At 32.1% G+C, this 17,192-nt stretch overlaps 1 protein-coding gene across 4 annotated transcripts in view; it reads left to right on the top strand.

Moving 5' to 3' along the window:
- Positions 1-17,192, top strand: part of LOC127712542 (uncharacterized) — a 173,191-nt gene that overhangs the window by 11,427 nt on the left and 144,572 nt on the right. For all 4 annotated transcript variants that reach the window (XM_052219031.1, XM_052219030.1, XM_052219032.1 and 1 more), the window contains exons 4-14: positions 3,794-3,939; positions 4,380-4,475; positions 6,351-6,521; positions 7,183-7,320; positions 10,147-10,326; positions 10,753-10,913; positions 11,761-11,889; positions 12,755-12,853; positions 13,280-13,466; positions 15,852-16,005; positions 16,717-16,847. In XM_052219031.1, coding sequence (XP_052074991.1) covers positions 3,794-3,939; positions 4,380-4,475; positions 6,351-6,521; positions 7,183-7,320; positions 10,147-10,326; positions 10,753-10,913; positions 11,761-11,889; positions 12,755-12,853; positions 13,280-13,466; positions 15,852-16,005; positions 16,717-16,847 — 1,592 coding nt within the window. The remainder of the gene's footprint in view (positions 1-3,793; positions 3,940-4,379; positions 4,476-6,350; positions 6,522-7,182; positions 7,321-10,146; positions 10,327-10,752; positions 10,914-11,760; positions 11,890-12,754; positions 12,854-13,279; positions 13,467-15,851; positions 16,006-16,716; positions 16,848-17,192) is intronic.

Below are 17,192 nucleotides of genomic sequence, written 5' to 3'. Positions count from 1 at the left end.
CAAAAGGGTCCAAAATTAAACTTTGTTTGATTTCATCAAAAATTGAATTATTGGGGTTCTTTGATTTGCCAAATCTAACAGTGTTTTTAGATTTTTAATTTTGGGTCCTGTTTTTTAAATTGGTCTACATTAAGGTCCAAAAGGGTCCAAAATTAAACTTAGTTTGATTTTAACAAAAATTGAAATCTTTGGGGTTCTTTGATATGCTGAATCTAAACATGTGTTTAGATTTTTGATTATGGGCCCAGTTTTCAAGTTTGTCCTAGTTGGGGTCCAAAATTAAACTTTGTTTGATTTCAACAAAAATTGAATGTATGGGGTTCTTTGATATGCTGAATCTAACCATGTATTTTGATTTTGGACATTGGACCATAATAGGTAAATTAAAAAAAATCAAGTTCTTAGACCACATTCTTTCTGTGTCAGAAACCTATGCTGTGTCAAATATTTAATCACAATCCAAATTCAGAGCTGTATCAAGCTTGAATGTTGTGTCCTTACTTGCCCCAACTGTTCAGGGTTCGACCTCTGCGGTCGTATCAAGCTGCGCCCAGCGGAGCATTTTATTCCATTTGTAAAGGGGCATAACTCTAAAACGTTTAAAGTGACGCCACAAAAATTCAAACTTGATCTATCCAGCAAAGCATTTTATTTGTAATGTACTCTTCACGACCTTTCATTTGATATACGACAAGCATACCTTTTGAACCTTTTCACTTTTTACACTTAATGACCCATTCCACCAAAATTTTCAAGATCGGTAGTATGATATTTGTAATGAAGACCAAATGACCTTTCATTTGCTATGCCACAACACCATTTTCTAGAAAGTTTGATTTTTGCACTTAATAATCCCATCTTACTCATTTTTGGAGGACAGGAATTTGATATTTGAAATGTACACGTTATGACCTTTCATTTGATATATGACAACCTTACCTTATGAGACATTGTATTTTTTGCACTCAATGACCCCACCCAACGCATTTTCGGGGACGACAATTTGATATTTGAAATGTACGCTTTATGGACTTCCATTTGATATGCAACAACCTAACCATCTGAGAAATTTTAATTTTTTGCACTAAATGACCCCACCCTTCGCACTGGGATGAAAAGGGGGTTTAAAATTTTCATTTTTGAGGAGAGCTCATTTAGACATTCACATACTAAATGACCCCATTTGGCAAAGTGCCAAAAATGATGCAATATCAATTGTATAAATAGAACTTATGAAAAGTCAATGTAAAACATGAAAATTTCAAATTGATTTTTATACGACCGCAAAATTTTGCGGTCGTTTATTGGTATGACGTTGGCGTCGTCGTCATCCGAAGACACATTTTTCGCACTCTAACTTTAGTTTAAGTGAATGGATCTCTATGAAAATTAACCATAAGGTTCAATACCACAAAAGGAAGGTTGGGATTGATTTTGGGGGTTATGGTACCAACAGTTAAGGAATTAGGGGCCAAAAAGAGGCCAAAAATAAATATTTTTGTAACTTCCAGACATAACTTGTGTGTTAGTGTATGGATCTCTCTGACATTGTACCACAAGCTTCCATATCACAAAGGGAATGCTGGGATTGATTTTGGGGGTAATAGCCTCAAAATTTTAGGAATTAGGGGGCAAAAAACAAGCATTTTTCTAGTTTCATGACAATAACTTGTGTGTAAGTGTATGGATATTTCTCAAATTGTACTACAAGGTTCCATATCACAAAGGGAAAGCTGGAATTGAGTTTGGGGGTAATTGCCTAAAATGTTTAGGAATAAGGGGCCAAAAAAGGGGCCAAAAATAAGCATTTTTCTAGTATCCAGACAATAACTTGTGTTCAAGTGTATGGATCTCTCTGAAATTGTACTGCAAGGTACCATACCACAAAGGGAAGGCTGGGATTGATTTTGGGGGTAATTGCCTCAAAATTTGAGGAATTAGGGGCAAAAAAGGGGCAAAAAACAAGCATTTTTCTAGTTTCAGGACAATAACTTGTGTGTAACTGTATGGATCTTTATGAAATTGTACTACAAGGTTCCATATCACAAAGGGAAAGCTGGGTTTGAGTTTGGGGGTAATTGCTCTAAACATTTAGGAATTGGGGGCCAAAAAGGGGCCAAAAAACAAGCATTTTTCTAGTTTCCACAATAACTTGTGTTCAAGTGTATGGATCTCTCTGAAATTGTACTGCAAGGTACCATACCACAAAGGGAAGGCTGGGATTGAGATTGGGGGTGATGAATCAGAAGGGGGTTCAAAAAATTTGGGGGGGATTTTTTTTTCCTTTTTTTCCTTTTATTTTCTTTAAAATTTTCCATTTTAAATTGGTTATTTCTGATGTATTTATAAAAGCAAATAACAATGATATGGTTTGAATAGGTAAATTAAAATTTTTTAAGTTCTTAGACCACATTCATTCTGTGTCAGAAACCTATGCTGTGTCAAATATTTAATCACAATCCAAATTCAGTGCTGTATCAAGCTTGAATGTTGTGTCCATACATAAGTCGCAGAGACATGGGACTACCACCATTCAACTCAGGACCACTTGACCTTTCAAATGTCACAAGGTCAAGGTCATAGTACGCTTTGAAGGTCAAGGTAAAATTTTATCATGACCTGACATTGACCTCAAATTGAAGGTCTTAAAATACTGATCATGTTTGCAGTTTATAGTTGGTTGATATCTGTTTTCTTACAAAGATATACACACAATACTATACTTTTAAGAATTATCTCGTTGTAACTTTTGAACAGATGGTTGGAGATTTTTGAGCTTAATGTATAAAATGTAGAGCTCGTCAAGAGGAACATTTTATACACAGTACATATGCAGCAAACTCTTATCGTTTTCTTAATATGTCAGCTTGAAATTGCAGCTTAAATTTTTTTTGCACTCAGTGACCTTTGACCTTGGGTGCAAATTGAGAGTCACATGAATTAAAGATTATTGGTGAAGGTCCTAAGTCTCTACAACTTTCGGTTCTCGAAATAGAATTTTTCGAAAGTTGTGTATAATTTTTCAAGGGAAATAACTCCTTATAAGGGTTGATAACAAAATAATTGTTTATGTTTATTAACATTGCCATCTGTTCTTGTACATGCTGCCATTTTCAAATCGATTCTATCTCTAACACTTTTTAAGATAAATGCAAATAAAAGAAATTGTTTCAAGGGGATATAACTCTCAAAGGGGATGATGAAATCCTACGTGCCCTCATATGATAAAACATCATGATGAGATCTACCTATTGTCCATATAAAGTCATGATATCTTAAAAAACAACAAGGGGGGGTCCATGTCAAAAAAAAACAATAAAAGGGAGATAACTTCTAAAGGGGATGATGAAATCCTACACAGCCTCATCTGGTAATACTTCATGATGAGGTCTATTGATGGTCCATATTTGGTCTTGATAACTCCAATAGAAATGGGGGAGGGCATGTAAAAAAAAATGCTGGAAGAAAAGAAAAAAAAATATTAGAAAAACAATAAGGTCTTTCCTAACGGAGTGGAAAAACAATAAGGTCTTTCCTAACTGAGTGGAATTTAATTTGAAACACCCAAGATATATGTTTATGACTCAGAAATTTTTTACTGCAATGAAATGTAGGATTAATTTCCTACAACTGTCAAATTCAAGGGAATATTTTTTTTCAACCCTTTTTCTCGCAAATTTTTATATCTAAGTACCAAAAAGAAAAATGACAATAATACAATGAAAATAAAATTTGTAATACAGACTTTGTCCTTTCTTACAGGTAACACCTGCCTCATATTATATTATTTCAGGTAAAAATCCACAAGGTTTGATCAAAAGAAAAAAGAAAAAGGTACAAGTTAACCTGAATAACATGAAAGGTTGGACATATACAGATCCAGGGACCCCTTATGATCCAGATATTCCTTATGTCCTTGCTAAATGGACTTTACTCAAGGTTTGTACCAGTATAAATTGCATACTTTATGTGTCCAAAAAAATGACAAATATTTAGTAAAAAAATAAGTGCAATACTTGCATTATTAAATCAAGTTTTTATTGCTATTATCTAACTTACAGTAAGCCTAGAGTGGTTAAGAGTTTTGTTAAGTTAGAATAGCATATTCAAAGTAGAAAAATATTGAGGATTTTACATTAAGTTTAATTTTATTATAAATCACAGTGATTTTGAAATTACTTAAAGCAAATGACAATATTAAATGATATTATCCTGTATGAATGTACAACCAATACATCAATTTAAAAGTCGAGGAAAAAGTAAAATTAAATTTCCATGATGCAAATTGACTTTTACAAAAAAAATCTATTTTAAAAAAAAAGTAGAAGGATAGGGTTATATAAATGAAGGCCATTATAATTAATGCATTGATTTTTCAGAACAAAAATAAAGTACAGATATTGGAGATCCATGTATTAACTGATGAAGATGTGTTTAGACTTCACAGCCAGGCAGGGTCTTTTGATGAACAGAAGGTGAGAGGTCAAATTTTTGTTTTGATAGTTGACTGTTTTCTAAGTAATTAAATAAAGGTAATCATTCTAACCATGTCAGATACTGATGTATCATTTCAATAGCAAACATTAAAAGTAAGTATATAGAACGGATTGTATCTCTTAATATTTTGTGTTTAGTGATGTACAACTCAAATCCTGTTATTAATTTACCAATTTCCACCTTTACACTTCTGGTCACAGCCAGGTACAAGAGAGCAGAAATTGTGTTCTTTGAGTGCAAAACAGGACTATCACTTATTGCGAACCAAATGATACTTTTCCACAGATTCACCTGCAAGTTACCTGTCGATTTAAACTTTTGTAAGTTCTTTTGGCCATCTAATAAATACAATAGCTTTTGTTCTCTGTGTAGTTTATTTGATTGGACCTTTAAATTTCTTCCAAGAGAAATCTATCACTCACTGATTAATTTACCTGAACAAAAAATTGAACTGTCAAAAATGAAAATACATGTACAAATACTAAATAAGGACTCAAAAAAACTGCATGTGGTGCTGTATTTATTCAATATCAATAATTCATTTTTAATAGTTTCAATATAAACACTGATTCAAAAATTAAAAGTTGATTTCTGAACAAATTTTTTATATTTTCCCTATCAAAATTTGCTTTTTTTTTGTGTGTTTGACAAATAATAACTTGAAAATTATTATGTAAACAGATGTGTTTAAATTAAGGTCTTGATAAATGTATTCTATAACAGAACAACAACAAAAACATTCAAATTCATTAGAACAATACTAAAACTTTTGTCAGAAATAAACTTTTTATAATCAAATCAGTGTTTATATTGAACAGATTGGAAATATATTATTGATATTGATTACATACAATATTGCATGCAGTTTATGTGAGTTTATACAACTATTTCCCCCAAAAAAGAAGATAATTTTTTGGTCAGGTAAATTAATCAATGAGTGATAGATTTCTCCTAGAAGAAATTTAAAGGTTAAAAGGAAGTAAATAAAGATGACTGGCGCCACCTAGATTTTACATCCAAGATAATAGGTAGAAGTAAATTTATTTTCTGCTGCCCTTGTAATTAGAAATCAAAATTGAAATAGTGAGAAATGAGTGTTGGCCATTGGTGTAGAAATAGCGAGAAATTTAGAGAAAACTCTCTGTGACGAGCAACATTTTCTGTGCCAAATTTAGCAAGGGGTGTTCTTCGTTTATACTATTTCGAAAATTCCGGAACCGTTGAGTACCCTTAAAAAATGCAATTTTTCTATCAAAAAAGCTGCGGCACCATATGTGTTTTGCAGTTTCAATTACACCCAAAGGTGTTGATAATTCAGAATTCGACATTTTTTTCTATGGATCTTTGATAGTGAAAACGCAGGACCAAAAAAGGCTACCATTGTCGCCTATGTAAATAATTACTTCCTTGTAACCTAAAGGTCCCAGTGAAAAAACTACACAGAGAACAATAGCTATTGTATTTATTCAATAGGACAAGAGAATAGACAAAAGTTTAAATACCCTGGTCAAGAGCAGACGACTCTGTGGAAGACTTTCATTTGGTTCGCAATAATAATGAAGAAGAAAACATCACCCACACCAAAACTAAACCCAACCAAATAAGATCTTTTACATTTTCTCCAAGTTTATTATCAGTTGACAAAATGAAACTTTTATATTACAGCTATTATAAATTAAATGAAATTTAAAAATAGATTGTTTTGATTAACATTAATCCATTGTTGAAAAACTACATTTCAGGTCAAAATTAATATTTTATATTTTTCTACATTGAAACCTAATTTTTAGGTTTCAGCTTAACAAGAAGCATTAGCATGAACACTCTTTGATTTTAATTATATCTCTTTATAGAATATAGTAAGTACATCAGATCCTACCGTTTGGTATTTAGACACAGCAGCTGAAGGATTGAGTGGGTACGAACAGCTATATCACAGGTACACTACAGCACCATACAGCATGTTACCATGGATACAGCCTGCTTTCTCCAGTAATAAACTAGGGTCACCAAGAGCCAGAATGGTAATTTGTTTACTATTGAAATAAACTTCTTTTTTTAATATTTGAAGTAGCAAACCCAGATTTCACGTTTAATACATGTAAATCCAATTACTGTACATTCAGAAATTATTTGTAACCTGTTTACTGGAAAGCATAACCAATAACATTTAATTATTAGGAATCTCAAATAAAATTTCATTTATAAAATTTTTAGATTATTTTTTGATATAAGTGTCACAAAAACTTTATGTGCAATATTGTGCAACTACGTTTTGGGATCCTAAATTATTCACTGGATACTAGCGACCAAAGGAACTTATACACATAGTAAAAGATGGCCATGGTCAGGTTACATACTATTACAATAAAATTTTATGATCCACAAACAGAAACTGCAAATCAACATTATCTTAATGAAGATCCTGTGTCTTATCCATCTTGCATTGTAAAATGGCAATTTGATACTGGATGGCAGCTCATGCATTAGACTTCTTGAAAATATAGAGAAAAAACAAGTGATTTATTGTATTTTATAGACAGTTTTTACAAATAACAAATATTTCTTTATGTTTAATTAATTTTTCCAACTTAGCCATATTAGGGGAAATAACTCTGATAGTCATTTTTATAAAGGATTGTTAAAGAAATTTCCATATTTTATCTGTAGTTTTTATCTTTTCAGATATTGTCAGAACTATGTAACACATCAATAGAGTTATCTGAACCTGTTGGACAGCTGGTAGAACTGATCTGGTCTGATGCACTAAAAAATGCAGAGAAAGAGTTATCTTCCCCTCCCCAGCTAACTAAGCTATCTAAGGTATACTTGTCTTAACCTTGAATTAGAATCTCAAATTATAAAACTTGTCATATTAATTTTACAGGCTATGTAAATCAAGCTAGACATCTGTTTTCTATATTGAATAGAATAAATGGGGATTTGTCAATTTTTAAACCGGTTTTGTCTTCCCCTTGATAAAACTATTTTAATTCGGGAGTAGGAAATAAATGATGTATTTCAAAGCTTCATTCATTAGTCAAGGATTTGTAAGTATATCAGGAGTTTGACTTTGTAATGGAGCCATTAGCTACTTGGTGACTGTAAAATATTAAAAGAGACTGAAAACTATTTAATTACTACTGTAATGTATCTGTTAAAATGAAAAACAAATGTATGTGGTGGTCTTCCATCTACCGCAAAGACACATGATTATAACATACAATCAATGTACTGTGGATTCATTTATTTGCAGGGGTACCAATTTTCCCTGATTGAGGAAAACTTACATGTTCTTGGATATTTGATTTTCTGGTTTTGTCAAAGGTTGAATGTGAATTTTTTTTACTTTGTTAAACATTTAAATTTGTGGTTCACCTCAGGGCTTCCAAAATTTCCTGACGACAGCCGGACATTTTTCAAAGAAATATTTTTGACGGTCAATGATCAGCTGGATACTTAAATGTAACTGAGAGGATGCATAAATTGATATATGTGTCTAAATAATTAGTAGTGTTATATGCAATAAATTTATTTATAACTGTTTTGTTTTCTTCATTCTAAAAATAAATAAAATATTATCCTCGGTATTGTGTCATTTTTCTGTGTATTGTAATACAGTAACCATCATTGCATCAATCAGCTTCAGTACCTGACTGTTCTCATGTTTTTTTTCTGTTTATATAATCTATCTTCTCTCTGTGAGTACTTAACACTTTGTAAATTAAGGCCATCTTATTTGAAACTGTTGATGTTGGCTTTAATTGCAGTACAACTTGATCATCAATACACGTGATACTTTTCTTTTTGTGTATTGATTACCTGACCACGTGACTTTTACAACTGATGCGGTATTTATAGATAACATTGAGGAGGTCCAATGAAGGATATTGTTTTAAACCGTGTAAAATCTACTGAACAGCGATAACATTTTTCTTTGTACAATGATAAGTACAAAATTAAATGTTTTTGCGTAGCCAGATCAGTTGACTCGTCGATCATAATTCCCACGGCGGGACTTAACTTTACGTCGGACATCACCTCTTTCTCTATAACATCGGAAATTGTCTGAATAAATTCGGAGGAGGCAACATTGTTCTCTTGATATAATTTAGAAGTGATCACGGCACCATTTAACTTAGTTAAATCATTTATTGACTGAAATTTGTCCATTGGTAAGTTGTCTTTAGCAATAAAGTAAGCATTACGGAACAAGGTGCACATTGCGCCGTTGTCAGTCTTTTCATGAACTTTCTCAAATACTGATACAATTGGATTACTTTTGGAAGCTGTCTCTAATTTAAGAGCTTGAATGTGGTCATTGCTATAAGCATGCTCTACAACGGCTGACTTTCGAAAATTTGTCGAACCAGGCTTTACAAAGTTATTTTTAAGTTTATGTTTTTGACAAATGTCACAAAACATGGCATTTAGCATACTGTCAAATCTTAACCATAAAAACAGTTGTAACCATTTATGAATAAAGCTTCTAGCAGATTTCGAATTTTGATCGGAATCGTCACGTTTACGTTTGCCCATGATGGCAGATTTGTAAAGTTCAATTTGAGACAAAGTCTTTATAACAGTCGGAGATTGTCATGATTGGATATTATTCTTTATGATTTTAATTATAAAAACAGTTTTTAATATGAAAACAAGAATAGAGAACGCCCCCTTATTTATTGGACAACTCAGCTTGGTACAGTTTTTCCTATATATTTTAGTAAATTTTCCCCTTGAGAGTACCCCAGTATTTAACACGATGTACAGTGTTAAATAAAATAATATATATCATACTTATTCATTTACAATTATCCTTATTTGAAGAATAACTTTTAAATATCAGGATACTTTTTTAAACTGAATGCTCATTTAAAATAATATCTATAAAGCGTAATTAAATAGGATGTTGTTCCATACACGCTTACATGTTTGACCTCGTTTACCTGATTACCTTTATGTACATTGTTATGCATCATTAATTCTATTGATAAAGACAAGCTAAGGACACCTCATCAAAGGTAACAAACCTGTAATCAGTGAATGATTTATGGCTTCAATATAACTTATTGAAGGGATAATTGTTTGACAGCTTGTTGTTATTTAAATAAAAGAAAACGTGTTTTTTCTACTTTTTATTGATGTACACAAGCTAAAGACCAAGCCGTACATTTATGTACCCAGAGGATTAGACTAACTGAGACACTTCAAAGTATCTGAAATATGCTGCTTCTGTTTTATTAAACCCAATTATGACCGAAATATCTTTGTGAAATAGATTGCCACAATTATAAACTAAAATGCCCAAACGGACATTTTTATCGATCGATAGTTGGTAAAAATTGAAATGACCGTTTCATGAAAATGCCTTGAATAACAAAATGTGGCACACCAATTCTATTTGACCGTTTGAGGCTGAGAGCAGCCGGTCTTTTTATGAAAGTTTCGGTCAAGTCCGGAATATATGACCGTTTTGGAAGCCCTGGTTCACCTTCACCCATGAAATCCTTGATAATTGATATTCCACAATTAATAATGAATCCACAGTAGTTGTATCTGCTATTAAATTACAAAATAGGATGTTGATTAGTGAGTTCATTCTGTATATTGTTGCTGACATTAATTAAGGTCACTGTGACTGTATTTTAGGTGGAGGAAGCAGAAGCAGTGCTGTATCAGTTAAAGGAGTTGTATAAAACAAGAAGTGGTGATAGTGAGAAATGTTCGAAACTGACGAAAGAGTTTTACAAAGCTCTACCTCATAACAGGTTGGACAGGAAGGAAAAATTCAGTGTATCAGATATATCAGCTAAACAAGACCTTTGTCAGGTATTTTGTTTTTAATTTTTTAATTTTTATTGCTTGTAGGCATATACTCCCAGCAAATCTTTAACATGTCAGATTTTATAATATTTGTAGTAGAAATCTTAAAGATGTATTCTGTGTTCCAAACATTTATGGCACATATTTAAGTTTCTATGTTATTTTAATCAGAGATACTTTGTGTTAAAGAACTCAGGTTCCTGTTTTAAATCACAAATAAACTGAAAGTTCTGTCTGGTCTTTTTTTTGGCTCATTAGAAATTTTGATAAGGCTACAGTTGTACATAATTAAAAAGTTTTCAACTTTCATGTCTCGGCTTATCAGAGAACTAAAAAGTGAATATGAAGCTAATAATTGGTTGAAGTCTTTCCTGTTATGCTTTTTAGAAACAATGTTCTTGAAAAACCACTGATTGGTCTTTTTTTTTTAAGCTTATTAGAGATATTATCAGTGTTGGAGAAGCCACAGATTGGTCTGATGAGGCTACAACTGTTGCCAAATATAAAGCTTTGAAATGCCATGTGACACAGCTTGATCCATCCACTGATGAATTTGATCATGTGACGAAATTAGTTAGATCAACTTCAGAAAAGTAAGATGTGCTTATAAAAGATTAGAAATTAAAAGTCAAGGAAATCCTTTATATTTTACTTGTATCAATTACAGCATAGTAGATTAATGAATATAATTGTGCTGATATACCTTTTAAAACCTAATACCAACTAACATTAGTAGAGGCTGGTCCTAAAGGTGTATTCAATTTCTATGCTCGTGTCACTATTGGAGATAAATTCTGAATTCTAGTAAAAAATCAAAATTTCATTGCATTTAATAATTCCATTTTTCTGTGGTAAAGTGATAACAAATAGCAAAGGAATGCAGTGTTAAGATATTTAAAAAAAAACAGCATACATAACCTTGAAAGTGTAAAGTACAATAATGCTAAAAAAAAGGAAATTGATGTTTTGAAATTTTAAGCATTTATCAATAAAATGAAAAGTTAAGAGTGTTTTATGGAAAAGTCATCAATTGGGCTTGTACATGTTTTTTCAGGGTTTTAAAATGTTTAATACAAATAAATGGAGTTGTAGGGTATAATTGTTAATGAGACAGCAACCCAATGACAAAAAATGAATGACAAAAAGAATGAAAAAACTTTCCTAAATTTAGTATTTTCTATTCAACATACTGCAAATTAATTTTGATAGAATCATTTTAAGTTGATGTGAATAAAAGTTTGGAATAATGGCTTAAAACTGCTTCTCTCAATTATGATTGATTTAATAGTCTTGTTTAAAGGCCCTTCAGCACTATTGACTATTTCATAGCTGCCAGATTTTTATTGGCGGAGGGAGCTGGAACGCACTCTAAGCTGGCTTAGAAATAAAAAGTAATAAGATAACAACTACTGGTATATAATTTAATGTATAATATTACAGAGCAGAACTCCTGAATGTATACAAGTTAGAGAGGACATTGGAGGATCTGTGTTTCCAATCAGAAGTTGGCAATATACAGTTACTCATGCATTCGTCTGGGTTCCACAACTTCCTTGGAATTCTTTCAAGGTAAACATGTTTTTTGTTGATCTGTTGATTTCAACAGATTGTGTACCACAGCTTTTCCTTTTTAAGGCTTTTAACATCTTTTTGTCTGAGATTTTTTTTATCAAATCAACAAATAATGAATGATAAACATTTGAAGTAAATTCATGGAGCTGTCATTTAAATCTGATTTTCCATTTGATTATATTGAATGCTCTAAAAATGATATCAGTGAATTGCTAAAGTACTCAGAGTTCTCAAAACCTTTTTAGCCTGTTGGTTATTAGGACCACTACAATTAAAAAGCTGGTAGTCCCGGTGAAAATTTGTGTCCTGTTAAATTTTTGCTATCAATTATAAATTAGATAAGGCCAATTATATATACTAGTAGCTCTATACTAAGTATTGATAAATACAATGTATTGTGATCAAGAGCTATGCTTCATACCAGAAGGTCTAAAAAGGAATAAAACCTCCCCAAACTTTAAAGTTGGACATTATGACCACCACTACTCAAAGTTTTTCCGGACCTGCTTAATTTTTGGTGGTCAGGACCTACAGTTTTCGAGAACAGACTGAGTACTTTATTAACTTTTTTACATCAAATAGTTGAAATATTGTCACTTTTACAAATAAATTTGTAAAAACATAATAGTTTATAGAAAACTCTTGATATCTGGATATCTGACATACTTAATGTATATACGCTTTGTATACATTAGAAGACGATTTAAATTACAACTGTATTTTTCTGTAGGAAGAGACTGAACTTTCTTTCCCTTACATAAACATTATATCCTTATTTACTTCTTAGGTATAATGGAGATTATTATTTCACGTGTGTGCTTTTCTTTAATAAGTATTATGATACATTTTATACCATTTGCAGAGGATTGCTGATGCCAAACTTTGTAGAAGATGAACATGGTATAACACGAACTGATGATGGGTTGTTGGGGAGTGGTATATACTTCTCTGATACTGCTAGGTAGGAATTTTGGTTGGTAGGGGATTATGCCAGGAGGAGTGTAGTTGAAATTTATAATAACATGAACAAAGGAAGGCATTTTAACAAAATGTATATACTTCTATCGTGAGTATTATGTATTACACATGTACTTTAGAGTGGCTAATGTAGGTTGAAACATGTGGTTTCAAGAACAGTATATTATTTTATACACATGCCCCATTAAACATATGATTGATACTTCTACAGTTTTGCTAAATATGACTTGTTGAGTTGAAAATTAGAGGTATGGCACAGAGTAATTTGATTGGTTAATTTTAGAGTTGACTTCTCAGAAGTTTCTGGTTCACTAAGGCTCAATAGTAGTCAGACTAAATGTTAAAATAGTAGCCTCTTAGATCGAGATCAATATTTCAGTCATTTTAAGACACTTTTTTTTACTTACAGCAAATCATTGATGTATTCAGGGCCCAGTACTACACATGGATCAAGGTTGTTGTTACTTTGTGATGTTAGCTTGGGTAAAGTCAAGGACTGCAAAAGAATAGATAATTCTCTTATGGAGCCTCCATCTGGGTATGATAGTGTACATGGTGTCAAATCTTCTTCTGATAGTGAACCAACAGACTTTATTGTGAGTATATGCTTTATGAAAATCAGCGGCTCTTTTCACAAAAAATCTTAAGAGTAAAAATACTCGTAAGTCATACACATTTCAGTATAACTTACGATCAATTTTAATCGTAAGATTTTTTGTGAAAAGAGTCGCAGGGTTGGCAAAGTGTTACCAGGGTGGGAAAAACCACATTTTCCCCTGCCAGGCAATACTCCCCAAAATGGGTAATACTGGGCAATACTGGGATTTTTATACGACCGCAAAAAATTTTGCGGTCGAATATTGGTATCACGTCGTCGTCGTCAGTGTCGTCCAAAGACATTTGGTTTCCAGACAATAACTTTAGTATAAGTTAATAGAAATCTATGAAATTTAAACACAAGGTTTATAACCACAAAGGGAAGGTTGGGATTGATTTTGGGGGTTATGGTCCCAACAGTTTAGGAAATAGGGGCCAAAAAGGGGCCCAAATAAGCATTTTTCTAGTTTCCAGACAATAACTTGTGGAACGTTGTATGGATCTCTCTGAAATTATACCACAAGTTTCCATACCACAAAGGGATGGTTAGGATTGGCTTTGTGGGGTAATGGCTCAAACCGTTTAGGAATTAGGGGCAAAAACAAGGGTTTCCTTGTTAATGGACAAGTACAATGTTAAATTTGGATTACCTCCCCTACACTGCTTTAAAATTATGTATAAAGACATTTTGTGTTGTCATGAGGTGATTAGCTGTCAATTTATTTTTAGAAGTTACTAATAAAAATGCTAATTAAAGATATATTATTTTTAGACATGATTATGTATGTCATTTTCTATTTTAAGACTTTTATGATGTATTTAAATGGGTAATTATGGTTGCAAACTCCATTGGAAATTTGAATTGAGATAATGACCATATCTTGAGGGAAAGATTTTTTTTTTGGAAAAAGGGGGAGGGCAGGGGAGGTGGAAAAATTGAGGGGGGGGGGGGTAAAAAAAGAAATTGGGGGGGGGGGGGGGGGAATAATTTTTTTTCTCATTACAGATTTCAGAAATTAAATTCAAATCATGTAACCAATTCTAAGTTCTTTGACTACAGTTATTCTGTGTCAGAAACCTATTATGTGTCAAACATTTAATTTCAATCCAAATTCATACCTGTATCACGCACAAATATTGTGTCCATTTTTGCCCCATCTGTTCAAGGTTGGACCTCTGCGGTTGTATCCAGCTGGCTCGGTGAAGCAATTTATTCTGTATGTGTTGAAGAAATATTTAAATTTCTGTGTAAATCTAATTAGAATTTGTCCCACCTGCGATGAAAGTCACAAAATGTCAGACATAAGTATGCTAACTGGTGTTGGCAACAGCAGGGTAAACTATTTATTTAAAGCTTTATATTTTAGAAGGCACAAGACTTGGAAGCTTGATACCTTATATATGGATGCCTTATGTTACAAAGTTTCTTTTTGTTACACATGTATGTCCATTTTACTTGAGCTCATTTTTATGGTTCATTGACAGCTTAAAAAACTGTATAATTTTTTTGTCATGTGTGTTTCTCACTTTAATAATAGGATAATAATATTTGATATATGGAATCTTTGCAAGGTCTACATGTCTGTCAGACATGGTTCACCTGATCTTAACTTCTTTTCTTGGATCAGTGATCAAGGTTAAAGTTACGTGATTAGGTCATGATCAGGTTTTTTTTTTAATTTTAAGATACAATAAGCTAAAGGTCGCACATATTTGGTGTATGGAACTATTGAAATGTGTACATATACATGACCTTGACCTCATTTTCAAGGTTCATTGGTAAATGTAAATGTTTTGGTGTTTTGGTCTGTTTCTCTGATATGATAAGCAAGAGTCAACTATATTTGGTGTATATAATGATTGATAAATGTACATATCTGTTAGGCAGTTTTTATCTGACCTTGATCACAATTTCATGGTTCAATGGACATTTGGATAGTTCTGGTTTGTTTGGATACTATAAGCAGTAGGTCAACTGTATTTGGTGTATTGAATAACTATAAGGTTTACTTGTCCATCTGACAGGATTCGTCTGACCTTGACCTCATTTAAGTCATGGATTATGTTAAGTTTATGCTATACATGTAATTTAATTCTATCTTAAAGACTTTCAGAATAAAATAAATCATGATTAGTAAAGCTGGCGAGATATTTCAGCAAGTGCCCTCTTATTTTTTTACATCAAAAATGGATTAATGATTATATACTATAAGTTCAGTTTAATATACTGATATACCTTGACTTCCTCCATGATGATGAATCTGTTATCTCTCACCCATAGCAAAAGAATTATAGTTTAACATTAAACTTTACTGAAAGAATGAGTAATTGTTATCTTTCCAACGAAAATACGTCTTAAGATTAACCTTCTACTCTCCTTACAGGATGATGAATATGTTATCTATAACCCACGGCAACAGAAAATGAAATATTTAGTTCAACTGTGTCTTCCTGAGGATACTGTGACCCCATTAACTGATATGACATTGACCTTGAGGTCAGAAGAAAACACAGATCAGGACATTTCTGAAGAAATAAGTAGGTTTTGATAGATTGTACAGGGTTTTAAAAAAATCACATAAAGAAGACATCTCTTTATTTTATTTGTCATGATAGAATGACAAGGCATAATCATATAATTAAGAAAAAAATCTTTACGGCAGACATGTTTACTGATCCCAAATGGAACCCATATCAAGGTACAAGCTACTGGCAGTTTACAGAACCCATACCAAAACCAAATATACAGAGCTATCATTTTCATGTGTTGTGACCTTATTCCTTGACCTTGATCCCCAATACCTTGATTTGCTTGATTGCCTTTATTAACAAAAACAAATAAGATTCAAAGGAATTTCAAGACATATGTCTGACTGATTAAATGTTTTATTTTCAAACCCTTTTGGATTTGTGAAATCTCATCAAATCCAACAGAAAATTGGAAACAATGTACAAAGATATTCCCATTTATGAATGTCTGGTATTTATATGAGAAGTAACTTTAATATTGTGATTTATTTAAATGTTTTCTAAATAAATTAAATTTTTTAGTAGGTCCACTAATTGATCTTTGAAGACAGTTCTAAAACATTACTATACAATTGGAAAAACTGTTCATTGTATGAACTTTCACAATAGTTGAAATCTTACCATCTTCCACTCTAAAGCATTTTTATGTTTAAAGGTTAATTTATTAGACAACAGGAAGGAAAATATCCTTAACATATGTATAAATGATATTGTTTTCAGATTTGAAAGACGTGAAGGATGTACCTGATCCTTTAAACAAAGTTACTGCAGGGTTGATTGGAAAAGGGAAAAAATCAGTTCCACTCAAATCTGTTCATATTAGAGCTCATCTTTTGGACTTAGTAGCAAAGGTAAGATTATGAAGGTCTGATAAGTTGGTTTCTAATGTGGAAAACATTTTTCACTATTCAAGCCTTAATGGCATTTTTTACTGATAAGTTGGGATAGCTTGAAACCTGCACTACTTTTGTATTGAGATTAAAATCATTTAAATGCAATCTTTTACAGGACTCCAAGCAATTTGGAATCCTAAGTTCTGTAAATTGACATATTATTGTAAAGTTTTTATTGACATTTATGCAACTGTGTGTCACTGTCGCAATTACAAAAACTCGCATTCTGAATTCAATACATATATTGGTATGCAGATTTTCCCAAATTTGCAATAATTAATCTCACGTTTTTGTTCATTTCTC

This window comes from Mytilus californianus, unplaced genomic scaffold (assembly GCF_021869535.1).
Source record: "Mytilus californianus isolate M0D057914Y unplaced genomic scaffold, xbMytCali1.0.p SCAF_8, whole genome shotgun sequence".
NCBI classification, from domain to species: Eukaryota; Metazoa; Mollusca; class Bivalvia; order Mytilida; family Mytilidae; genus Mytilus; species Mytilus californianus.
The sequence above is the reverse complement of the archived record's forward strand: the minus strand, read 5'-3'. Positions and strand labels throughout refer to the sequence as shown.